Genomic DNA, 27,786 nt, shown 5'->3' on the forward strand with positions numbered 1-27,786 from the left:
CAAGGCTTCAAAATTTTATTTTTTACTATTTGTTTGCATGCAGAGCTGTTGAGCAACACCTTACCAACTATGGCATATATAACTATTTTAATGTGCTAAACTGAAAACTGCCCAAGTAACTTCAAAACCTTTCAGACAAGCCAGCATTCAGAAATGATGATATCGGTTTGGGCGATATGCTCCATATGTCATATCATCCTTTCGTCAGCCTGTGAGATCCTCGATATTATTTTGCTAATTTATTTAATTACTTATTTTTATAGCCGAAGAGGTAAGGCAACTCCAGGGTAAAGCCTAATATTAGTGTAATCTATTAACTACATGTCTTTTTAGTCAAGTAGCATATGAATGTCAAAAATATTTTAATATGACTGAATTTGTATTTAACGTGATAATAATTCAATAAAAACATAGTTACTAATTATAATGCTTACAGTTCCTCAGTTATTCAAACTGCAGCTAAAGAACATTTATATTATCAAAGAACATCATCACTGACTTCAGTCTAACGTGAGTTTGTGCACTTTAAAAAACACTCCCGTTAAAATCGCACATACATCTGCACTTTGTTGTTTATGATGAGAGAATTTGTGTGAGAGCGGAGTTCAGTGAGCCCACGCACTCAACAACAAAACTCTGGTGTTTCAGCGATGACCCATTTGAACGCCTCTGATTGGCCATTGCATTCATAAAGTCAACGGAATCAAGTGTGATTGGTTATAACGCGCAACACTGTAAAAATGCGTAAAAATAAATATGATGGAACAAATAAGACCTATTATTAATTAGATAATAATACTAGACTGATAATAATAATTAACGCCTTGATATCGTCAAAGGCATCAGCCACAGGCGATATCTCTGACAATTGTCGATACACAATTTACTATCGTCTATCGGCACAACCCTACTTTACAATCAGCAATTTAGAGTTAATTCAACTCAATATATGTTGAATGAACAGCTGTGGTTTTAATATCCTCCACTGAACCATTGATACCTTACGAAACCTGGAATTGTTTGGCCCAAGCTTGTGCCATCTGTTCATACGATCCCTGCCTTGATGGAACACAGCCAATACCCAATAAAGATGAAGTTCCTGTAAGCTGTACGGTTCAGCATGTGGCAAACTTGTAGACAAAGGGCTAACTCTACAGGATGTCACATCTAGTCAAACACTTAGCGAGAGATCTTTCACGGTAGATTGCGCAATTAATCAATGACATCATTGCAACTTGAAATCCCATTGCAGACAATGGCAGCAAGGATGCCACTCATAATTGAACTCCTCAACGGATCAGACCGCAAATTGCGGGACTGAAATTGGACGTCTCGGCAATCCAGATGAATCCCACAGGTGGGCAATAAATGAGTATCACTGACTTCTCGACAAGCTTCCTCAGAAGAATTAACTAATAGGATTAGCGGGCAAGAAAAATCTTCCAAAGAGCCATCTGCTAAGCCGCATGTGGAGACTTCAGCTCAAAGCTACGTGATTGCATCCCTCCGTGATAAGGAAAGGATCTAGTGACAATGCAGACTAATTAATTCAACTATGTTCAAGTTTTTGGGACTGTAAGGAGGGATGCCCAAATTACATCTGTCAGTAAACTAAAAATTTACGACTTTTTCTTTAAAGTGTGCCGGAATAAGGAATCATTATGCCTGATCTATCTTTTAAATGCATTTGGTGGGTTTTGGTATTGTTGTTGACCGGACATTTTTCCATAGATGCAGGTATGTATCTACTCTACATGAAGGCCTTGAGGAGTTTTGTGATGCATGCAGTCTTGTGACCATGTGCTCTTTGTTCTTCATCAGATTCTGAGGATTATTTACCAAATGGATTTACAACTTTTTTGGACTCCAATGAAGTTTTGAATCACTCATTGGTGCCATTAAAAGATAAAACCTGGTCTGGTGAGGGGAAAACGTCTCTTTCAAGACGGAAAAGAGACCTTCTGTTTCCCAGTGGAGTTAAACTTTGCTCACATGAGACGGTGCAACAGGCAATACAGAATCATCTCAACTACTTTCACCTGCGAGGTAAGAACCAGGCATTTCGGTTGCTTTTGAGAGATTCTGGGATAGTCGCCAAGAATGGTAATTGTAAAGCACAGTACATTGCAGATGACTTCTATAGTGTAAATGGATGCTCTTTGAGATCATTATGCAAGAAAAATGAGCTCATGCTTCTCTACTTTTCATCAAAAATAATAAACTAAGCCAACCTGACCAATTCCATTAACGTCCATGTAACCGCATATTTGAACCACGGTTTCGAAATGTCAGAAACACACTGTCTCTTTGTCTCTGTCTTATAATCGTGCACAAATATTCAGGCGCACTCAACACACTTTTTCACATGTTAGCCTGTGAAGTTAGATGCAATCATAGTATTAAACTCTATTGGAGACCACCGCTGAGAATAATGTTTCTCGCTGTTGCATTAATAGGACCCTACTGAATCTAATTATGAAAACTCAAGAACCAAGTGTTACTGTTTTATTCTATTTTATTAAAGGTTATTCTCACAGTGTGTCAGTGGAAAGTTGATTACGTTTAGCCACGGAACCCTATTATAGGGTACTCTGGTGCTTTATTCAGAGACTACTTGTGAACGTGTCTGTTCTGCATTTTTACAATTGAATGCAAATACAATTTGTGTGAAACACTGTTTTAAGTATTTGGTGTTCCCCCACTTTATATGCCAAAGAAATGAATTCATCCAAAAATGAAAGCATGAAACTGTACACACTTAAAAATAAAGTTCCAAAAAGGGGTTTTTGCAGTAATGCCATAGAATAAATATTTGGATTCCAAAAAAAAACTTTAGTGAATATTTAAAAAATTTAAAGAACTTTTTGTGCAATGGAAATGTTCAATTGGATTGTTATAAGATCTTCATGGAAACATAAATGCCAATAAAGAACCTTTATTTTTTAAGAGTGTATATAGGCGTATATAGTAGGTTTATATAGAGTGTATAAGTTATTTGAACTACTATTATGATGCTTTGTGAAATGTTTTCACTTTGGTTGTATGCAAAACAGTAGCCTAGACATTCAACTCAATAACTTCTCTTGAGTTCCATGGAAAAATAGAAATCCTATGGGATCCAAACAACATGAGGTTGAGTAAATAATGACGTAATTTTTATTTTCGGGTATTCTGTCCCTTTAAGGCTGATAATGATGTGGCTGTCAGCATGAGGCTTGAGATATTTGACAAAGCTTTTGAAGTCAAATGCTGTTAACATGTATTGTTCCAGTAGGAAAGGCCAGGATTCCCTGTTTCTCTCTCATTGCCCCTTATTCACTCCTCACTGCTACTGAATCACTGTAGACGGTGATCAGATCCTTCGCTCTGCCAGGAAAACTTGTGACCTTTGCCCTCCTACGCACTTGAGTTCTGGTAGATGTCATACACAGTTGGTATGGCAGGCAGATGTAGATGGAACATTTCGACTGGAGTCGCAAAATGTTTAGCAAGGGTTAACATCCCCATCTGTGCATTTAATTTTCCACTTGCAGGGTACATTGAGAAAGTATGCGACACATACCAAAATAGTAATTTTGGTTAACAAATTGAGAAATAAAATAATTTATGTTTGTATGGAACAATTGACGTGTGTGGATAAGATATGTTTCCATTATGTTAGTTATTATTTTTCTTTATTCAATTTAGAAATAAAGAAATAATTCAGTTATTTCTGTATTTCTGCCTTCTAAATGAAAGGGGTATCCATTTAAAGTGATGTCAATTTCCACTACAGCAGAGTTCATAGCTGGTGTTTTGGCAGATTTTGTCTTCTACGCTGTTTATAGTTCACTAGTTCTTTTCCAAAACCTAGAGAGCTGCATTACTGTCTGATGTCTTTATTGGCAGCATCATCATAAATTAAACTGAACCTCTTAAGTGACTGATCTGGAGTGCATTCATAGACAGCAACTCTACAAAGTGCATAGTTCAAATGACAAAATGCTCTAAATTTGAGGTTAGCATGTTGCTAAAGCTAATGCAGTGATGCACTAATAAACAAAAACTGATACTTTGTCAGAATATATTCAGGACGAAATAGGTACCTTTTCCTCAATGATTTAGCTGTTTTTCTGTTCCTGTTTTTTCCTGTATTTGAGAGCTTGTGTGTGTGTTTACGTTTACATTGTATGGGTTGGCATGCTTATGGGTAGATCTGTCTGCATTTGTTTGTGTGCCTCAGTGTGCCAGGAAACAGTTTGGGAGGCTTTCAAAATCTTCTGGGATCGCTTACCCGAGAAAGAAGAGTACCAGATCTGGATGAGGAAATGTCAAAATAATAGCGTTAGCATGTTTGACATAGGCCGGAGCTTTAGCCAGTCAGCTGAGCACCTTGCTCTGATTTCAAGTGTAAGTATCCTTGCTTATGTCATGATACTGAACAAATAACTCTCAAATCAACACTTTACTGAAGATACTGAAAATTCTTACAAATTAAAAACAGTAAACTTATTTTTATGGTATTTTGCAGAGGGTAGGAGCGGTTTCAATGACATCAACAAGGTGAGAACTGCTTATAAGTATCTACCATCATAATACCATGGTATTCTTTGAAGCACCTTGGAGTACTATGTTAATATCATGGTAAATTAATATAATAATATTGCTAGGGGAAATACTTTTAAACTTTCAAGCTTTTCACTATGTTGCATCTCACACAAGTTGCCACCGAACTTGGTCGACACAGCACATTTATCCATATTTCACATAATAATGTGCTTTATAGACAAAAACAAGAACCCACGTCACATTCTGCTGTTTCTAAAATAATAGTGTAATCAAATAATTCCTATATTTGTTTTATGATAGTGCGCCCACCAGTCCATGGCAACCTGAATGCAGGTAGGAATTCAAGCTCCCAGGTGACTCATGGGCATAAAAGGACATCATTTGCATAAAGTAGTACTGCTCAGCAGCCTAAATATAAATAAATCTGCAAATGTCCAGTGTGGAGCTCAGATTACAACGTATGTAACATGACACTAACACTAAATGAATAATCTGAAACACCAGTTCCTTAGCAAGGCAGATAAGGCAGCTAATTCAGAGCACACACTGATGCTTTGCAGACAAAACCACCCATTAACAGTAAAAGATGGATACAGACCCCTGGCTTAAAACTGCAAACATTTCAGTCATACCTTTAGTCCCTGCTAAAGCTAGTTCACTTTCCACTAGCTTTAGAGACATAGCTCTGCTTATGGTTTAATCCAAAAGGTTTTGGGTATGTTCCTGGCCTTCAAAAGCATTTATAATTGTATTCTCTTTCGCAGACATCAGACAATGACTACTGCGCCAACACAAGCAAGCGTGGCCACAACCCAAGAAGGTTAGTCTAGTTTACTACATTGTTTAAAAAAATATGCCACTTAAACAATGGATCTGTGTTCCTATTCCCTGTGTTTATAAATACTTCAAAATAAGTCTGGAAAGTCTTATTTCTATTTACTGCAATTTGCAGTCAGTTGATTTCAGTTATGCTCTGATTAATCTTTATTGTTAATGTCTGTATGAGACCCTGCAGTCATATCAGTAGAGACCTAGTGCTCTCTGGCTCAGGATATGCAGTGCTCCCAGAATAGACTTTAATCCTTTTTAGGTACTCATTAGCTTGTAATGCAGTAGAGGTGTCAGGATCCTTAGACATAGTTCTTCCATTTAGTCAAATGTAAGTAATTATTTGTGCATGGACTTAGCCTCAACAATAGGCTACATGTTAGGCCCTGATGTCCTGAAGACAAATAAGAGCATGCAATTAATGGATGTAACTTCATTTTATGACATACATTTTCTTTTATTTCTGTCACTTCCTCACTTTCTTTCTTTCTTTTTTCTCACCCAGTCAGTGTTCTGGTTCATGAGGCAGTAACAGATTCACAGGGCATCACCCCTCAGACCACTGCAGACCCAATCTTAATTACCACTATGGCTGCAGAGCTTCAGATGACACTTGGAATCACTTCAGAGCCTGACACAGCCTTTGAGGCCTCAACGGGGATAAGCACTAGTTCACCTATAGAACACACAAGTGTGGCCACTGGGAAACCAATTTCAGAAACTGAACTGGACGTTGAACTGGATGCTACTGAGGGTCCTGTCAAAACATTAAATATTATTATTCAACATGAAGAGGTTGAAATAGTCTCAGAGTCTGATAGAACTCCAGAGGACTTTACTTCAAGAGCATATGATTATGAGATTCCTACTACCTTTGAGGACTTGCTAGGAATAAGCACTTCTTCAACAGTAGTCACCAATGATTTTACTGAAGAGCTTTATTTAGAAACAGAGTTGGGACAGGATGTTACTGATGGTCCTGGTGTTACCATTCAACATGAAGCTGAAGTTGTCTCAAAGTCTACATTATTTACCACTGACAGAACTCCAGAAGATTATACTTCAAAAAAACACGAGCATGATATTCCCACAACCTTGGAGGACTCACCAGAGAAAAGCACTAATACTCCTAAGGTAATCATCAGTCAAATCACTGAAGAGTTTCATTCAGAATCGGAACCGGAGAAGGGAGAGAATGCTACTCAGGATCTGGTTAAGACAGCAGGTGTTACCATTCAACATGAAGAGGTGGACATTGTCTCTGAGTCTACATTAATGACCACTGATAAAACTCCAGAAGATTCAACTTCAGGAAAATATGAGTATGTTGTCCCCACATTCTTTGAGGACTCAATAGAGATAATCACTAGTTCACCTACTGTACTCACAAATGAGGCCACTGTGAAACAGGATGTTACTGAGGGATCTGTTAAGACATTATATGTTACCATTCCAAATGAAAAGGCTGACATTGTCTCTGAGTCTACATTAATGACCACTGATAGTACTACAGAAGATTCTACTTCAGGTAAATATGAGTATGTTATTCCCACATCTTTTGAGGACTCACTAGAGATAATAACTAGTTCACCTACTGAACTCACAAATGAGGCCACTGTGAAGGCTACAGTAAAACTGGATGCTACTGAAGGTCCTGTTAAGACAGAAGATCTTACCATTCCACATGAAGAGTTTGACATTTTCTCAGAGTCTACATTAATGACCACTGATAGAAATCCAGAAGATACTACTTTAGAAAACTATGAGTACATTCTTCCCACATCCTTTCAGAGCTCTCTGGGGATAATCACTAGTTCACCTACTGAACTCACAAGTGAGGCCACTGTGAAACAGAATGTTACTGAGGGTCTTGTTAAGACAGCAGAAGTTACCATTCCACATGAAAGGTTTGACATTGTCTCAGAGTCTACATTGATGACAAGAGTTACAAATCCAGAAGATGCTACTTCAGGAAAATATGATTATGGCATTCCCACAAGTTTTGAGGACTCAGTAGGGATAAGTACCAATGCTCCTGAAGAAATCACCAATGAATCTTCTGAAGAGATTATTTCTGTAACTAAACTATACATGGGACAGGGTGTTACTAAAGGTCCTCTTAAATCAGCTGATGCTACAATTCAACATTTAGAAGCTGATGTTGTGTCAGAGGCTACACTGATCCCCACTGGTAGAACTCCAGTAGGTTCCACCTCGAGAAAGTATGAGTCAGGTCTTCCCACAACTCTTGGGGACTTGCAAGGAATAAGTACTAATACTCGTGTGGTAGTCACTAGAGAATCCATTGAAAATTTTATTTTCGAGACTGAGGTTGAAGATGGATGGGGTGTTACTGAAACTCCTGTTAAAACATCACTTGTTACCGTTCAGCATATAGATGTTTCAGAAGCTACAATGATGTCTACTTATAAACCTGTGGTAGACTCTCTTACAGAAATACCTCCTGTTCAGAGTGTCTTACCAGAGAAACCAGCACAGACAACTCCTACAGAACTGAAAGAAGTTTCGCCTAATCGCCCCACAGAAGGGTTGCCAAAAGCTCTGACAGATAAGAATGTTGTTGAAATCCCACATGTGACCACAAAGCCAGAAATTCTGTCACCCACTATACCTGCAAATACATCATCTGAGGGAGTATCAACAGAGGGTGGAGCTGAAGACATTGCAATTGTTACATTACTTGACAAAGATGAGGAGGAAGAGGCACCCTACACTAAACCTACACCAGAGGTAACAACAGATGAAGAACTACCAGGTACCATCACAGAGAGTACTCATGAATTGTCAAAGGAAACAGATGAGCCTATAGATGACTCATCTGATGCTGAAGAGGATCATTTAGGTAAGGAAGAAGACATTATAACTGAGACCCCAGAAGTTTTTGAGGTGAAAGCTGGTGAGACACCTAGATTGACACAGGAAACTACAGAAGCTACCGAAGCTACTGTGTTTACTGAGAAATACAAACATGTTGATAAGGACGTAACTGCCATTGCAAAACCTGGTGAGATGACAACAGAGCCAACAGAAGTTGCTGTGGTTGAATTTGACATTACCACAGATGATGTTCTTGAAAACATGCTTGAAGATTTTGTTGGAGGAACAAGTGAAGATACTGCTGAATTGGGTGATGTAACGGAAGCTGTCATCTTAGAACAATCATCTGAGAAAAGTACTACAGAAACTTCTACTAAGACCACAAGTCAGACCACAACTGGAATCACATCCAAAGCCACACCTGATACTTCTTTTGACATTGGTATCCCTGAAACTGACATTGTAGAGTTTGTAACCGAAGGCATGGAAGATAAGGTAGAAGACACAACTAAAAAGGTTGAAGGTGGTGAGGAAACACTTTTCAAAGTTGAAGGCACAGTGCCAGATCCTACTGTTACTAAGTTGGAAAAAGATATACTGACAACTACCATAAATGAGGACATACGTGAAGTTACAGTGCCATCGAAAATTCAACAGGACACACCTAAAGTTGCGGTGGAAATCACACATGAAGTCACAGATATGCATGAGACCAGAGGAGACTCCTTATCTGAGACATCTGGAGTTGCAATGGAGACACCTAAGGCCATTACAGAAGCTGATGTCATGACAGAAACAACTCATGTCATATCTCAAGCAACCGAAGTAGAGACAAGTGGATCTATCTTGAAGACACCAGAGGTCATATCTCAGACACCTTTGTCAATATCTGAACTTTCAGAGGTGCCTGAGACAGTACCTAAAACACCTGACATACATGTGGTCCAACCGGAACCTGCAGAAGATGATATCCCAACTCCTATCTTGAAAGTCGAGGATATGACGGTTGTACTAAATGACTTGACATCTACTATTCAAAAGACTTTCTCTACCACATTACAAAACTTGCCACAGGACATTTCTAATGATATTTTAGATGAAAACAGCATGGTAAGCACATCAAATTTATAATAGACAATTATTTAAGACATTTTAGTTAACTGTAAAAGTACACTTGTGTATACTGTATATTTTTAACTCTGTGATTTTGAGTTCTTCTTATTTTTTTTTCATATATATAGATTGGAAATGAAATTGATGACATTATGGTCCGACCAGTACGTCCTGTCGGTGACCATATTGTGGAGCTGAGTATTAAGATAAGAGGTGAAAGTTATGATGATGCTCTGAGAGATCCATCAAGTTACTACTATCAACATCTATCCGAACTGTTCATTGATAAGGTAAGCAGGATCTATACATTTATGTATTTGGTGACAAGTGACAACAGTGTGTGGGGAATTAAATATATATATATATATATATATATATATATATATATAGTACATTTATAGCATATGTACTTTTTTTTTTTGAAGATTGAGGAAGTTTTTAAAAGGCTCCCAGGTTTCAAGAAAATATCCATCCTTGAGTTCAGGTATGATTTTTATGGTAATTTATATGATTATGCATACAGATAAAAATAATAGCAAAATAATATATGTTGATTTCTGAATATCATAATTTTTTTCTCAATAAAATATTCCAGACCACAGAAGGACATTGAAGGGTAAGTATTCTAACTCTTATTTAGCTCAAGCTCAGAATCTAAATGCATTGCTTTTATAAATCACAGTTAATCACACCTCAAAATTAAGAAAACAGATATTAATGTAATTTGGGCTATCGCTACTAATATTTCTGCAATGCTTCACCCAGGCCTGATAAATCCATCTCCCCACCCTGCCATATCACATAGCTGCGTGACCCATATCTCCTCCAAAACATCTAATGAGAAATTCATGTGCCTGAATTTTCCACCCACCATATGTAGTGTTTTATAGAGTGTTGCTCTGAAATCGCTTTCACACTGTTTTCTTGGTAAGGTCATGTACTTGCTGCCTCATTAGCCTTGCAAAATCAATTGACTGAAAGGATGGTCATTTAGGTGTGACATCTTATGTGTGTGTGTACCAGTGGGCTACTTTGTCTTGCCAATCACCACCTTAAATGTGATAAGTCGCTGTGCTAAATGCATAACCAGTTGCCAAGCATGATGAGACTGAATGCTTAATGTTCTCTGCTCTCAAGGCAATGTAGCATGGCAGTGTTTCCTGTGCTTTATCAGCGAGGCCTCAGATAACCCACACAATGGATAACTGCATATTGTGAGCTTTATGAGGCCCCTTAAACCACCTGAGAACAGAGATGTTCTCACTTAAAGCCATTTAAAACTAATTTGCATTTCTGGTGTGCCAAAGAAAAATCCTTGTGGAGGTTTTATCTGTCATAGGAGAGAAAATTGATCTGGTCGTAAATGCACTAGGTTTTCTAACTCTCATAAAAAAAATCTAGGTCAGCTTTCTTTTTATTTCCCCTAGTAATCAACAGCTGGCTGCTGAATATTCTGTGACATATTTGGTTGCTAGCTACTAAAAACTGAAAACAGCTTAAACCAGTGTCTCTTAGCCTGTCCGTGTTGGTTAAGCTGGTCTGTTTCAATAGTTTTAGAGAGGTTTTAGAGAGTTAACCATCACTTTTCAGCTGGTTAGACTGGGACATCAGGTGGCTGATGAGTTAAACCAGCTTAACCAAGCTAGGAGACCAACCAGACCACCTTGGTGGTGCTAGTAGAACAACTAGACCTTAATCCAAATAAAACCACCAAGCCACCTTAGGCCATTTAGTGTAGCTGTTCTTCTCTGAATTTATTTCACTTTAATTTACCACTGGGCATAGGAATTATGTAAACAAAGTTGTAGAATATGATCAAATATGACAAACCGACAAAAACAGATCACAGGCTCCAACATGGAAACCTCCTGCTGTACTGGTCATTTCATACATAACAGCTCCAGGCTTGATGAAAGTTTACAGCCAATGAGGCCTTTGACGAAGCATAGTATGTTTTGTTTTTTTGTTTTTACCTCAAACAGTCACTGTTTTCTTTGCATTCCTCAGAGGCCTGGCTGTGGTGGTACACTACGCTGTGGTTCTTGAGGGCGATGGTGCAGGAATAAGTAATGAGACCATGGATTACATAAACCTACATTCCAACATGGTTGAGAACTCCTTCACAGATCCTGATGAGCTACCTACTGTGGTCTACACCATCACCGACTTCCGAAACTACATCACCGAAGCCCTTAACAAGGAGAATTTCATCAGAAACACCACTCTGGAAGTGGACCCTGATTCTTTGCAGCTGGAAAATGGTAAGACATTGTCTAAGATGTAGAGACACATTGTGGATCCATTATAGGGAACCCAAGACATCAGGGTGTTGAGTTGAGTGCTTCTTACTGATGTTTCTTATAAACATTCAGGTTCAAGTTTGTGTTCTGTCACAGTGGTAAATTGCAAACCGTAGCTGAATGAACCCGAAATGCCATATGTTGACATTGGTGGATGCTGCATATCCTCTTACGCTGCTTGGCTGTACGCAGTTTTAACAGAAGCAAGAGCCTACATGGTTCTTATCTCCGGTTTTGGCAGACTAATCTTGCAGCCCTCAGAGTCAATCTCTTGAAGAGACGCCAATATGGGTATGAACTGTGCTTGAGCAATTTTAAATATAATTTGATCTGATTTGTCTCTGTTTTGGCTTCACAGTGGAGACACTGCAGTCTTCCAAACCAACCAGCAGACCGCTTGACTCCAATGACATGATGGTGAGTCAATGGTCATTGGCAGGACCACCCAGTAAACGGGTAACCACGACTGTCCAGTCCAGAATCCCTATCCAGAGCTGCAGTTTAGGATTCAGGGTTTTTTCACCTCATTGCAGTGCAATTACTCTCAAGTGTGAATGTGAATCCTTCCAAAGCTGTTAAATGAAAAATGAGTCACACTAATGGCAATCACATGTAGGTTTTTGTTGTTACATGATAAGAAAGATTACCTTGCACATAAAATGGGTTTTCATGGCATGTCATTAAAACAGATTATGGGATAATACAGCAGGTCTGTAAAACTATTCAAGTCAATTTTCCAGCTCAAGGATTCTCTAGACACAAGTAAGCATGCTATTTTATTAAAATTGTTTAGCTGAGGCACTATGAAATATTGAAAATAATCTGTTTTTAATCTCAGTATGACATATATTTATTGCAGAGGCCGAGCAGCTTTCTTCACAGTCCGTAGTTTAATTAGAAAGACACATTGGATACCAAACATGGCAATAATCTTAGAATTTACTTGTGGTTTTTCCTCTTACATTTGACAAAACTGGCACTTCTTTCAATACCCTTATTAAGTAGATTTACTTTCTTGTTTTGGCTGGTGCGCTATGTCCATGTCTGTATCTGGAAACACGTTCTCTCTCTCAGGTAATAGTATGCTTGCCTCCAAAGACACATGTTAGTTACTTAAAGTTAATTAGAAGTTGATGCTTTATCTGAACTGTCCTGTTTAAGATGGATATTTGTTTGTATGATCAGCTAGCTGTTGATGCAAATTATAAACCTAACTAGTAGGGTGCATAAAACTAGTTCTTTAGGAAAGTCAGTCTAGCCATTTGTTCTGCATTAAATGGTCAGTGGACCTAATTCAAGAAATACGAGCATAACTAATTTGTGTTTAAATTATTCGTGAAACCATTCTTATGTAAATTGTCGCACTGAATTAAAAGTGACAGTTTACGTAAGAATGGTTTTACGAATGATTTACACCGAAATTTGTGCTGCTCATGTTTCATAAATGAGGCCAGTGTGTGCAAATGATGGTGATCTAGTTCCAGTAGCACCGCACTCATTACTTGCAAAAAAATCAAATGGTGTGAATAACTCATGAATGTATATACAACCAGTTTTTATATATACAACATGACATATTCGAAATCTGCATGAAGGTTAAATTCTGGTGTATGGAACAGTTAAAGACTGTCTTCTGGTCAAATATGCATTAGTCAATAACTCAACTAGGACCAGATCCTCAGGATGGTGTGAAGATCATGTGCATGTGTGCTTTTTTTTAGTATGTCTATGCAATTTTTCCACGGACATTTCTCTGGAAAAAAAGAAGATGTATTTCCAGTGTAATTCACTGAGAAGTTTGAGGAAAATTTCTTCCACTAACACCATAAGTGTACTTTTTTTTCACTCTGTCCACTTTTTTTCTATTTTTTGATGGTCAAACGATGGACTTAATTTTAACAGCTGAAACATTAGGACATTCAGTGCACATAGGCCTCAGTATGAAAAGTGATCGGGTCTTTTTGTCAGCTACCTTTCTGTAGACCTACATCAAATATATTTGCATTATTTCTCGAAAATAATTTAAGTCAATAGTAACTAACCATGACTGTTCAATCATTAAATCCTAGGATAATGTTCTTGCCTCTGAGAAGCCACCAGATGTTCCAAGGCAGGAATTATCCAACAATGACATCTTCATTACAAATAATGACTTCCTTGACCACATTCACACAATAGATCCCTGGATGGATGATCGGAATAAGGACACAAATGATGTAATCATCTTTGAGGAAAGTCCAACTCTGTCTCCCACAGATGTGTCTTTGAAGAACTTTGACTTTGAGCTTACCTCTAAATTTGAGACCTCAAGCAGTGCACCTGCTCCTGCTACAGAGAGTGAGTCTTACCTCTCATTAATTATTTCCCCCTAAAGGCAGCAATTTGGTTCTAAAATGTTGTGTTCTTGTTTCAGATGATGGTATTCTCGAAGAGGAGGGATTCTTACAGACTGCAATTACAGTCAGTCCTACCACAGGCACGATATCTGAAGTTGCCTTACCTTCAGAATCACTTCACAAGTTGGAAGAGAACTCAGTTTCTCCTGTGGAACCTCCTGACGTTGAGTTGACTACTCAGAGTGACTTGATAGACCTGGGTTCAGGCTCAGGTTTCTCTGGGGATCATCTAGGTCCTGACATTTGGCCTTGGGAGTCAGGGACACCAGAAATAGTCTTGAAGGAAGATGAGGTACACCAAACTCAGGAAGATCAGGAATCTTTAGAGGAACAGCTTGAGCCTCCCCACCAAGATCTGACACCCGATGAGCCATTCTTGGACAGGGTTCTTGTGACACAAGACATTCGTACTAATCCTCACTACACAACAACTGATCAAGCTCCAGTTTTTTGGACAATGGAGACTTTGACTGTCGAGCTTTCTATGCAGACCCAAATAGCCCCTGAACAATATGATGACTATTTTCCAGATGAATCTACCACTATGGTTACACATGTGACCAGTCGGCCCTTGCTACATGTGTACACTTCAGCAGAAACCCAAGATGTGGATGCATCACAAAGTCCTGATACAGTCATTTCACCTGCTGATAAGGACTATTCAGAACGACCTGTTACACCCACTGTGATCCCACCAAGCATAGCAGTAGCTATGAATGAACATACTACTTTAACAGAAAACAAGCAGATTCAGGAAACACTGACCTCCACAACAAAGTCAAATGAAATGCCTTCAAACACGCAAATACCTGTAATCCTAGAAATTGATACGGTTTCTGTGGAAGGTCCTACTACTTATTCAGAAGCTATTGAGCATCCTGTAACCAAAGGTTTCACAGAGTTACCTGCATTCTTATGGCCAGAGGTAGAAGGTTCAGATGAAGAAGTCAAGATACTAGATGAGGAGATGGAAGGCATCAAGCTTATGCCTACAGAAAGTCCAGCGACTAAACTCTCAGAGGAGGATTTAGCTGAGGATGAAATCTTGGTCGCAACGACATCTCCAACAACAATAGCTACTGAAGAGCCAAGTGTAGATCATACCCTGTCTCCTGAAAAGGACTCTCCGTTCACTCGGATATCACATTCATCAATAGATGAGTCTGAACCTTTATCAGAATCAACCACAGAACCTCTACCTACCCAACCATCTACTCATTCGGTTCTTCAAGAGATGACTCCAGAGACTTCAACCGATGTAATGCACACTTATAATGCAACTGTTGCAAAGGAACCTGTTTTATCAGAGACTATTGAAGATGGAGACTCAACTAAAATATTTCAGTCCACAATGTCTGTCATTCCAGATGTTTCAGAACATTTGAAGACCCTCAGTTCCACCACTGTACCATCATTTTATCAGCCAACATTCAAACCTACTAAACAAATAACTTCAGATGACTCAGTACAGGAGCACACAGTAGGGTCAAGACCTGATATCACAGGCCCCATTCTACCTGCCAAACCAGTGAACTCTGATGCTGCAACCATGAAAGTTCCTGCTCCAGTAAACCCCAACATAACAGATTTTAAGGTTTCATTTGACATATTCCCATTTGATGGGCCAAGCCATGACGAAGACGACGGTAGTGGATTTGCTCTTGGACCTGACTTGGCAAGTATTGCCTTGCCAGCCAGTCCTGGAAGGGCGTTAATAGTGTTTTTCAGCCTCAGGGTCACCAACATGATGTTTTCTGAAGATCTGTTCAACAAGAGCTCTACTGAATACAAGGCTCTTGAGCAGCAATTTTTGGAACTGGTAAGATATATTTGTTAGGTTCTTACATTCTTTGGCACTTACTTTGCTCTTCTATATGGAAAGCAAAACATCAGTAAAAAGGCCATGAGTTAATAATGACAACTTTTTTTGAGCATGTCCTTAGACAGTAATAACCTTAAGGAACCCAAAGGGATGTTAGAGATAATTGCACTTCAATCTTTTGGGTTCCAAGGAAGTCTTCAATGATGACAAAAATTTTATTTTTGGGTAAACAATTCCATAAAGCACATTCTAAGGTTACACACAGGATAATGTCAGTTTGTTGATGTTTGTTGTTGTTGTTGTAGGAGAGTTTGTTAGGGGCTTTGCCTACTATCCGCTAACTCCATTAGCATAGCTGTCTTTATGAACACTAACTAATGAGATAATTGATGGAATTAGAATCTTCTATTAACGTAAATAGGTATGTGTGGTTCAGTATTGCTGCTCACTGTAATATGCTTTAAAACTTTTTTTCTAGCTTGTACCATATCTACAGTCCAACCTCAGCAATTTCCAGAATTTAGAGATCTTGAACTTCAGGAATGGCAGCATTGTGGTAAACAGCAGGATGAAGTTTGGCAAGCCAGTTCCCCATGGTGTGACAACAGCAGTTTACCTTATCCTGGAGGACTTTTGCAATACTGCTTACCAAACTATGAATCTTGCAATAGACAAGTATTCATTGGATGTTGAATCAGGTAACTCAAAGAACTTACATATACACACAAAACACAGAAAACAAATTGGGGTTACCTGATATGAAGACACAAGTGAATTTTTGGCGCCGCCTATGGCCAACAATATTCACTAAACATTATTTGATTCTTTAAAGGGCAGAATGCCTGCCATATTATTCATTTGCTGCCAATTCAAAGTCGTTTTAAATCCTAAAATTACTAGCACCAGTAACGAATGGGATTTTGGACTATTTGTTATATACTTTCAAAGTTTTTGCACCACTTATGTTTCATTTGTCATATTTAAGCCAAAATGGAGGAGTAACAATTGTTTTGTTTTTTTTGCTGTTTAGTGCATTTTTATTGTGTGCTACACAGGGAGGCTTTGTGACTCATACAGTATATGTTACAGGAGCCAGACTATGATTCAATTGATACCAGTACTAAAAGGCTACTGAACAATTGTAATTGAACAGGCATTAAAATGGGTGAAAATATCTTAAATATAACTTGGGGACAAGAATATCAGAAGTGTTGTGCATTTTGTTGGCACACCTCCAAAATGGTACATCTCTGGCATTTTAAGCAATATTGAGCAGGCTTCTTCTATTTTAGAGGACACAAGGTTAGGCTTATTCCAGTCTGGCTTAAAACATTAGGTCTTGTTAGGATGGGTGATAAGAGATTGATTCTGTACTGCAGACAGATTAGAGGTGATTTATTCAAGTGAGACGTGCAGAGCTCAACGCGTCAGGCAAGTGAGTCATATTTGTTTGTGTCTCTTTGTAAATTCTCTCTGAGCTCCTTTGTAAACACACATCACTAATGACCAACTGCTGATGCCTTTGAAATCAGAATTTTTTTCTGATCTTTGTTTTGACGGCACATTTGTAATGAATTGTAATAATACTTATATAGCAATTGCAGCATATGCAAAAATAGTCACATTTATCAACTGACATCAAAACTTTAAACGTCATTGTATTCCATCTTAATTTTATATAAAAAAAAAATCGATGACATGATGTTTTTGTTTGGATATTTGTTTGGATTATTATTTCAGAAATGTATAAAATTCAATCCACATAGACAATGACTTGAATACAGCTCTCTGACACAATGCAGTTACAGTTGTTCCTGGTATCATAATGAAAAAAACTCTCATTAAAAATGAAAATCCGGGGAAAGAAAATACTCCACTGCTTTGAAAACCATTTAAGGTGTAAAATGTGTGTTAATGAATGACATTATTAAGTAACAATTCATGATATTTGTAAAAAATTAAATAAATATAATAAAATAATAAAAACATAAGGGTACATTCCTGAAAACTTGACAAGGTTCCATTTTTCTTTTTTTATTTGTTAAAATATTTATATACTATTATTAATATTATTAGCTTTTATTTTTATATTTTATGTTTGCTGTGAGAGTATATATATATATATATATATATATATATATATTTATTTATTTATTTATTTCTTTATTTCTTTATTTATAAAAGGTCTTTTTCTTTCTGGTAGGTGACCAGGCTGATGCATGTAAGTTCCAAGCGTGTAATGAGTTCTCCCAGTGTTTAGTCAACCGCTGGTCCGGCGAGGCAGAGTGCGTTTGTAACGCTGGCTATTTTAGCGTGGATGGGCTGCCATGTCAGAGTATCTGTGACATACAGGAAGACTTCTGTCAGAATGATGGGAAATGTGACATCATACCTGGCAAGGGTGCCATTTGCAGGTGTGTACTATACGTAATCTCCTAAAGCAACAACACGGCCAAAAATGAAAATCACCTCATCTTTGTTTTTAGGTGTCGAGTCGGTGAAAACTGGTGGTATCGAGGCGAACACTGTGAAGAGTATGTGTCAGAACCACTGGTGGTTGGCATCGCCATCGCCTCAGTCGCTGGGTTCCTCCTCGTGGCTTCGGGCGTGATCTTTTTCCTCGCCAGAACTCTGCGAGACCAGTATGACACGGATGATTCAGAAGACCCTTTACGGTACAAAATGTGCTTACAGCATAAAAAACACACTCTTCATGCTCCAAAGAAATCATAAGATCATATTTTTGGGAAGAAATTAAGAAGCTTATGTCTTTCTTTAAACTTCATAACAAGCAGAACTCCTTAGTGGACTACAAAGTGGATTATTCATATCGGTTCAATTCATTTGAATGACCGCTATGGTGCACATGTGAAGCCTAAATGGCCTTTTTAAAGCATTCTGTCAATGTTTTGAACGAATGCTGTAAATACAAGTACTCTGAAATGTGATTTGAGTTTCCTCTGAGGCCCCAAAAGAAAAATAATGTTGCATATTTCAACTTGTTAAATGACTTTTGGTTTCCTCACCTGGTTGAAAAGGAACCAAATATTCTCAACTGTGATTGTGTTTGAAAGCACTGCGTTCTGGAACATACATATTGAGCACACTGCAATATTTTACGGCCCAAACGTGCGTATTTTGTTTTTATGACCTTGTACGAATAAGCCGGAACACACAATATGTTCTCTTTGGTCATTATGAAACAAATGCTCTTAGGCATGTGCAGGTTGGATCAATTATCGTTTTTGGACAAGTTGTTCCAGTCTTAAGTTTTTATTTTGAACAAATTTTTGATACATCATAGTACATCATCTGATAGATCATAGTGATAGCACAGATGACAATTTTTTTTTATATACCGATAACATAGTGTCCCCAAGAAGTACTTGGACACTTATGGTGCATTCAAGTCATATAGGATCGTATTTACGAGTTGAACACACATGAATGCCACCACAAAGTCATTATTACGAGTGGGAAACACAATATTTTCTTTAAGCCCTGAGTTTCCGAGTTGGGGGCGTGTCAGTGAAAAATGTGTCGGATGCAATCGATGCAGCCAAAGAGTATAGATATGCAGCATCTGTTTTGACGGTAAATTAGTTGAAATTAATAAAATGACTATTTTTCTTTTTTTTGTAATGTACAATAAAACTATATTACATATACAAAATATTATTGTATAATTTGCATAGAATATGTAATGATTCAGTTTACATCATCTAAAAAGCAAAAGCACGATGATGCACATTCTTTATTCATCATTTTGTAGATGTAGAGTAAAACAATCGTTGAATTTATTTGTAGAACAGTTAAAATGCCATTTTGTCCCGACAAAAGTGATTTGAACGCACCTAATGTCATAATTACAACTTGTAACAATTACGAACGTCCCAGGAGTACTTGAACGCAGCATTAATCCACAATGTATTAGACAACTGTGACAAATTTCAATTTATTTTAAAGACGAAACATATTGTGATGGTCAAATATTAATGGATCATGTAAATATTAGATCTTACTTCATACATGCACTAAAAATGATCATGAGACCATTCAGCTGCAAAAACTCAGACAAGTCAAGTTACACTGCCCTCCAAAAGTTTGGAAACACCCCTGGCAAAGTGTGGTTTTGGACGATATCAGCATAAATCCTTATCATTTTTTGGTGCAAATACATTAAAGAAACTTGACATTATCATTGAAGACCAGCAATAAAACATAATAATGGCAATATATACATGTCAAAGTCAGACAAGCCCCTTTGCAAGCTGTGATGCCTGGTTGCTGGTTTAAACTTGGCCCAGGTTTTTAAAAGATTTTTGTGTCAGCACACCTTAATACTGTAGCTTCAACAATTGATTGCAAATTCAAAGTCAATGTTTGAATAAACTGACAGTTCGGATGCTCAGATTATGCCGAGCTGTAATAGCTGCTAATGATGGATATTTTGATGAATCGAACATTTTAGTTTTTTCTATGTATAAACTGTTTATGTAATAAAATGTTTTCGTAGTTTGTGTTGTACCTTATCAGTGCAAAATTATCGCAAATTAAAAAGGATTCATGTCAATATTGTCCAAAACCCCACTTTTCTAGGGCGTTTCCAAACTTTTGGAGGACAGTGTAGCTCTAATACTTGAAGGCCCGGTTTCACAGACAGTTCTTAGACTAAACCAGGATTAAGCCATAAAGTTCAATTAGGACATTTAAGTAATTTTTATAAATATGCCTTAGAAAAAAGCATTACTGGTGTGCATCTTAAGACAAAACAAAGGCACTGACATGTTTTAAGATCAGTCAGTGCAAGTTTATTTCGGTTGAAACAGCTCAGATTTACATTTTAGTCTTAAGCCTTGTCTGTGAAACCGGGGGGAAATGTTACTTTAAATTACATTTAAATAAATACAAAAATACTTCATTTATTTTGCATCTAAACTTTGTCTGTAAACATACACGGCAGACTTAAGGTCATTGCACACTGAGTACAACATTTTCGCATGCGTTTTTCTGATTTTTCGTATACCCCATCCTTTCCTATCAAAATGCATGCTACGGATGTGAAAACGCAGAAAATCGAAGCTGATTCAAATTTTTTGGACGGACGAAAGTTTCGGAGGCAGTGTGCAAATGTGATTGACATAACGTGAGGTCGTATTTATTTTTTAACGTGCAAAAATTACGGACTCAGTGTGCTGTGACCTTCAAACCTGTTTGCTTCACTAGCACCAGGGCAAACAGGGAAATCCTGGCAGACGTAAGATGACGTAACGTCTCTGCAGGGGATCTATCAGTGATCCTGATCAACAGGTTATAGGGGAATGAATGCCAGGATGGCAGAACATTGAGCCGCTCTCACTCGGCCAGAGATAATCCACTCACTTTTTCCGTGGCTCCACTATCTGACCCTTGGGCAGATATAAATAGGAGGGACGAGCTGCTACTTTTACGAACTCATGCCAAGGGCATGTTTGAACCCAGATACAACCCATTTTTTGGTTTGATATTCTTTTTTTGGAAGAGATTCGAACCTGTGTTTCCCAAATAAGCACCAAGGCTAATTTTTTTCTGATGTGTTGATGTTACTGTCCATAATCTGACTGTTATTTCCTGACATTTTTCTACAGATATTCAGAGAACGTGCCATCTCTAGAAAGAGCCACCAAGTACAATCCCATGTTTGAAAGTGAAGGAACTACAGGTTATAATCAGTACTACCGCCGTTACCCAGATGCCACTGCGTATAGCACTGGGAGTGCTGAGATCTCCACGGACTTCAGCAGCGAGGAAATACGACATATTTATGAGAACAGTGAACTTACAAAAGAGGTAATGATGTGTCTGCGTGATGTGTTTAATAGACCTAAAAAGGTATCATATTTATTTCAACATGAAAAAGGTTTTGTGGGATGGAAGTACGCTAACTTCATGTGGTATATTGTACTTGCTTGTTGATAGTTCAGTTCAAATTCAAATTCAAATTTTATTTGTCACATAATATACATACATAGTACGACATGTAGTGAAATGTATTGTACGACTGTCCAACAAATTGTCCAACAAAATTAAGAAAACCTCAAGTTTACAAAAATACAAATAGAAAATAAGTACAGTAAACATATATGGAATAACTAGTAATAAAATAAAATAGAATAAAATAAAAATAGATATGAGATAAAAATAGAATATGAGAATAAAAATAGAATATGATTCTGTATAGATTCTATAAAAATAAAGTAAAGTGACAAATTGACAACAGTTGACAAATTATTGAAAATACATCTTTGTTATATACAAAGTTAACTTTCGAAAATCATGCGAGTCACAGCAATGCGGCAAATGTTATGTCAAAACGAAGCTAATAAAAGCGCAATGCATTAAATTGATTATGAATTGAATTGATAATAAACTGTGACTACTTCATGAGGTGATGATTTTGCATGAATTCATACGTTACAATGTAATTTTTTAGAAAAAGTAAGATCAGGGTCCACCCTTAAACCTAACCATCAAACTGGGGCAAAAGTAGAAGTACAAAGATGTATGAATGAGATTAACGCAAAAAAAAAAAAAAGTAAAACTATGCCAATAAAAGTGCAATAAACTAAACTGATTATAAACTGAATTCGTTAGAAAACATAACTATTTTACGAGGTTTAATTCCATATGAATTCACACTTTGTGTTATTTGTTGCGAAAATTTAAAGTTTTTATAAAACGTTAAGCAAAAATGTCCACCCCTAGACCTAACCATCAAATGGGGAGTAAGTAGAAAAATAAGATAATACAAATTAAATAAAATTCCCAAAACTAAGCCAATAAAAGTGCAGTAAACTAAACTGATTTTGAACAGAATTTATTAGAAAACGTAACAATTTACAAAATGGCGCTTTAGTATGAATTTGTATGTTATTTATACGCAAACGTATGATTTAAAAAACAAATCATGAAGGTTCACCCCTAAACCTTACCATCAAATGAGGCATAAGTAGATTGTATGAAAAAGTATGAATAAAATTAACATAATAATTAACATAAAAATCATAAAATAGTTCCGAAATGCCATGAGAGTGTGCTGATAATTACACAAATAAACAGGTGCTCATTACACATTGTCTGTAGATCTGTACAGCTGTGTGTGTTTATGCAAGTGCTCTGCAGCATTACTTAGTGTTTTAATAGTGTTCACTGTGCCACATGTTTGCATAGAATATTCTTCAAAAACTTTCCTAAAAACACTCCATGTCCTTCAACTAAAGCACTGTTCCCTGTAGCAATGAAACTGTCATAGTCTGCTTGACTGATATATGCTCACAATGGAGAATATTCTGGCAACTCTGAACTATGGAGAATTGTTAAGCATGTCCTCTTTGGAAAACAATACTTGATGGGAAGATAAATCATATTTCTTATGTTACAGAACTGAATGCACTAAAGAGTTTAAGAGGCTAAATGTCTTTTATTCACTTATTTCTTCAAACCATTAAACATGTAATGCAAAGTTAATCTATCTATCTATCTATCTATCTATCTATCTATCTATCTATCTATCTATCTATCTATCTATCTATCTATCTATCTATCTATCTATCTATCTATCTATCTGACTATTTGTCTTTCTATGTTTGAATAAATATTTTGCTTTAAATAAAAATCAACTCATCTGACATAAAACTGTCTGTAATTGAGGAAATCCTTCATAAGATTCTGTCTCACCTTTGCTCTTAGTTTAAAGTGCTAGAGTTGGTCTAGACGTCTAGAAGTCAAATGAGGGCTAGGGCAAAGAGGTCACTTTCTCTTGTTATATAACTGTCTTCTTCTCCCTCTTTCACCTTCCTTCTCTCACAACAGGAAATCCAGGACCGTATTCGAATTATCGAGCTGTATGCCAAGGACCGCCAGTTTGCAAATTTTGTCCGACAACACCAAGTGTAAGTGATGATAATAGACCTGACACACCATCAAAATGTTCTGGTTTGCATATAACCTAAACTCAATGGACAGCATCTGTAAAAATTGTCGATGACCATGGAAAATAATTTTGGCTCGTCCTTCAGTTGCAAAAATAAGCGAAACATACATTTACAGTTGTGCATGTACAATGAAGTCTATAGGGCAAGACATTTGCACAGGATAAACAATTTACGTTTTCAATAACACGTTTCTGTGTGGACGATTTCCGTTTTAACAACAATACGAGCCCCAGGTCCCTCTGGAATGTTTTACCACATAGACTCATTGTAAGTGTGGTACTATAAACACCGTTCTTGTTTAAAAACTGACGGGCGAGTCAGAATTACTTTACGTGGTAATCGACTGCATATCACAGATGCTGCGGATAGAGCTTAACTTGTTTTGAACCCAGCACTTTTCTTTAACATGCACTGTGGCAGCCAGTAAGAGGCCTGAGCCAAATAACAGACTGCAAAACCACTAAATGCATCACTTACTGGAAAGCGAACTTCCCTTGTCCTTCTGTAAAGCATGACCTCAGCTGCACATAAACGTAAATCAATAAATTCTATAGAACAGGGGTCGGCGACCTTAGGCACACATGCCAGTGCTGGAGGGGAAACCATTGGCAAGCAAGCAAAAATAGCAACAAAGATTAATATTATATGCATTTATTTTATGTCATTGTTTATTTTAGAAATAGGTAATTTGCTTCTACATGCCAGACAACCTCTTTCAGTAATACTTCAGCCTGGTTTATTCATTTACGAGGCTTATAGGAGGCCAAACACAAGTATGATGAAAGAAAAGCACTTTTTATTTTTATCTATCTATCTATCTATCTATCTATCTATCTATCTATCTATCTATCTATCTATCTATCTATCTATCTATCTATCTATCTATCTATCTATCTATCTATCTTTGTCTGTCCATCCATCCATCCATCTTTGTCTGTCCATCCGTCCATCTATCTTCGTCTGTGCATCCGTCCCTGATCAAACACACCTAAAAGATTGCTTGAAAATTACACTGATTTGTTTTGTAGCCATTTTGAAACTAAACTCTGAAACTGAACGTTTCAAAATGCCACATCACGTCAAAAAGATTGCCAAGATTTTAAATTGCAGCACTGGCAAAATATGTGACACAAAGCGCTGTAAAGTGACAAAAATGATCATTGACTGTTAAAACGTATTAAGGCAGTTTTATACATTGGTGCCACTGCTTACATCCAAAAGCAATATGTAATACTAAATTGAAAAATTATTTTAATGCCGTTGAAGAGCACAGATTTGTTTCTTTTGTATCATGAAGAATGTCTTTTCGAGACAGTCCATTTCTGGATATGAATTGAACTCTTTGTGCAGTGGTAGTTAATACGTCTTCAAAAGAGCTCAATGTTCTGTGCTACAATAGCATGGCAAGACAAATCCAGACAGCAGGCCCGTTCATGGGTGTTCTACCTGTGCCAGGTGCCGTATAGAGTTCCAGACAGGTGGAGAGTACCAGACTGAAAAATGAACGCTGGGGCTGAGTAATGGTTAACTGTCATACCAGCTGCGAGCACAGGGCAGATCATTCACTAGAGTTTGGAGCCAGGCCACACACACTCAGGATGTGTTCCAAAACAGTGAGCTGCCTACATAGGAAGCATTTTAAGACTTTGTAGGCAACCTCCTGATGCGAGGGCTACTCCAGTTGGTAAGGAACCTAAATCTGCTGAGTTCCTTTTGACAAATTATATGGTAGTAACAAGCTCAAAAAAAAAAAAAATCCACAGGACAAAAAAAGAAAATTTTGTTAGCCTAGCAACATGTTGACACCTGACTTTAAGAACATTAGAATTTGCCCTTAGTAGGTTCCATTTACTTAGTATGCCTTTTATTTAGGCTGTAGATAACAAGGCAGCTTACTAGATTTTGGAACAGAGCTTGATCGAGACTAACACATGAAAACACAAGTATACGCAATACGCATATATAAATGTAAAATAGATCACATAATACATCCACAGCCATATCACCCTGCAGCCCAAGACCGGTTGCCCACTGAAGCTAAGCAGGGTTGAGCCTGGTCAGTACCTGGATGGGAGACCTCCTGGGAAAAACTAGGTTGCTGTTGGAAGAGGTGTTAGTGTGGCCAGCAGGGGGTGCTCACCCTGCGGTCTGTGTGGGTCCTAACGCCCCAGTATAGTGACGGGGACACTATACTGTCAAAAAGCACCGTCTTTCGGATGAGACGTTAAACCGAGGTCCTGACTCTCTGTGGTCATTAAAAATCCTAGGATGTCTTTCGAAAAGAGTAGAGGTGTGACCTCGGCATCCTGGCCAAATTTCCCCATTGGTCTCTGACCATCATGGCGTCCTAATCATCCCCTTACACTGATTGGCTTCATCACTCTGTCTCCTCTCCACCAGTAAGCTGGTGTGTGGTGGGCGTTCTGGCGCACTATGGCTGCCGTCGCATCATCCAGGTGGATGCTGCACACTGGTGGTGGACGAGGAGACACCACCCCTCACAATGTAGAGCGCTTTGAGTGCTTAGAAAAGCAGAAAAGCACTATATAAATGTAATTAATTATTATTATTATTATTATTACATGTCTTAAAGCAAACCAAGAACATTCTTTGGTTCTTAGACTCAATCCTGACAGAAAAGTTTCAGTTTACAGTTCAATTCAAGCCGTCAATCAAGACAGAAATAACTGATGTCCTTATTTGATTCAGTGTCACATTAAAACAGACTGCTTTCCTCAAGCAGGAAAGGCTGTCATTGTAATGAGTGAAGTTTTGTTGGTTTGTGTTCATCTGTGTACTTTTTATGTTGTATGTCTTTATTATAGGGCACTTGACGCTAGACGAGAGAGCTCTTCCAATTAGACTTGCAAACCGCTAAACCCAAGGTACTTCTTCTTTTTTTTTTCACAGCCTTATATAAAAACATTTGTGATATAATAAATGTAGTCTGCACCAATAGATTACCTAGACATGCTAAATTAAATTCTGCTCATCTTTTGCTCAACAGACACTTGCCTTTTTTTTATGCAAGAAGAGGTCCTCTTCTGCCATGGTGGACTTTGCATGGAGATAGTTTGTGAAGATGTAAATGGACTTTTGATTTTAATCATTTATGGATGAGTGTGCAACCATCACAATGATGGACTGACAGATTGTGATCTAATGTAGAAAAACAATGTACTTGTGATTGTTTACTGTTTTTACTGATGGGCTGATTTATTGCTGCATTGTCAAGGCCATATACATAAACACTTATTATTGACACACATCTGTATCATCTTACCACACAAGATAACGCAACTATATGTCTGGGCTTCATGTTGGTTCCTCTCTTTTTTAATGGAAAACCTGTGTTTCTTTCTCATGGTTTTTCATTTGTCAGTGCCTTCACTTTGATTGTTACTCTTCTTTTTATTTGCGACATGGGACATAATTTCTTGTGTCCTAAAATGGACTGACTGAAGAGAGAATGTTTTGCAATAGTTATACTATTTTAATAAATACCGAGAAAAGTAGTTCCATATTTATATTTGCAACTTTAACATTTGGCCCTCATGGCTTTTTTTTTTTTTTTTGGCGAAAACAGCTAAGAATTTTCATTATACAAAACGGATTTTAACTTTGCAATATTTCTTTTAGTAATGTGTTTTGTGTTTAGTGACTATCCTGCTGTTCATTTTTCTACTTTTGTAAAACACTTGCCACACACACACACACACACACACACGTGTATTAAACTTATATAATCTAAATGTTACTGTCCAATATCACAACGGATTGTACTATTTATGTATATTTTTAATATTATCGATTTCCACAATGATTTTCATGGTGGTCACGGCACAAGTTCTATTTTACGAATAAAGAATAGTGCACAATGTTGTGATTTATTGTTTAATTTATAATTTGTCAATAAATTAATAATCAATAAATACAACCTAAATTCTGGAGATGTTGGGACGTTTTCA

The 27,786-nt window shown here is 37.5% G+C and overlaps 1 protein-coding gene across 1 annotated transcript; it reads left to right on the plus strand.

Moving 5' to 3' along the window:
* Positions 1-8,249: 8,249 nt before the first annotated feature.
* Positions 8,250-27,767, plus strand: LOC306867353 (interphotoreceptor matrix proteoglycan 2-like). The gene is made up of 15 exons (XM_079412960.1): positions 8,250-9,324; positions 9,456-9,617; positions 9,753-9,811; positions 9,923-9,943; positions 11,335-11,588; positions 11,986-12,044; positions 13,697-13,964; positions 14,041-15,842; positions 16,324-16,543; positions 18,049-18,259; positions 18,332-18,520; positions 21,473-21,674; positions 23,697-23,776; positions 26,644-26,703; positions 26,826-27,767. The coding sequence occupies exons 1-14, from the start codon at positions 8,407-8,409 to the stop codon at positions 26,678-26,680; spliced, it is 4,482 nt and encodes a 1,493-aa protein (XP_079269086.1). The 5' UTR covers positions 8,250-8,406; the 3' UTR covers positions 26,681-26,703; positions 26,826-27,767.
* The last annotated feature ends 19 nt before the right edge of the window (positions 27,768-27,786 follow it).

This window comes from Barbus barbus, assembly GCF_936440315.1.
Source record: "Barbus barbus genome assembly, chromosome: 49".
Classification (NCBI taxonomy): Eukaryota; Metazoa; Chordata; class Actinopteri; order Cypriniformes; family Cyprinidae; genus Barbus; species Barbus barbus.

Coding starts and splice junctions, on each gene's coding strand:
- LOC306867353 (XM_079412960.1), top strand. CDS start 8,407: ATGACAACAGAGCCAACAGAAGTTGCTGTGGTTGAATTTGACATTACC. Junction 9,618..9,752: donor CCGAACTGTTCATTGATAAG/GTAAGCAGGATC, acceptor TTTTTTTTGAAG/ATTGAGGAAGTTTTTAAAAG. Junction 16,544..18,048: donor TTCATTGGATGTTGAATCAG/GTAACTCAAAGA, acceptor TCTTTCTGGTAG/GTGACCAGGCTGATGCATGT.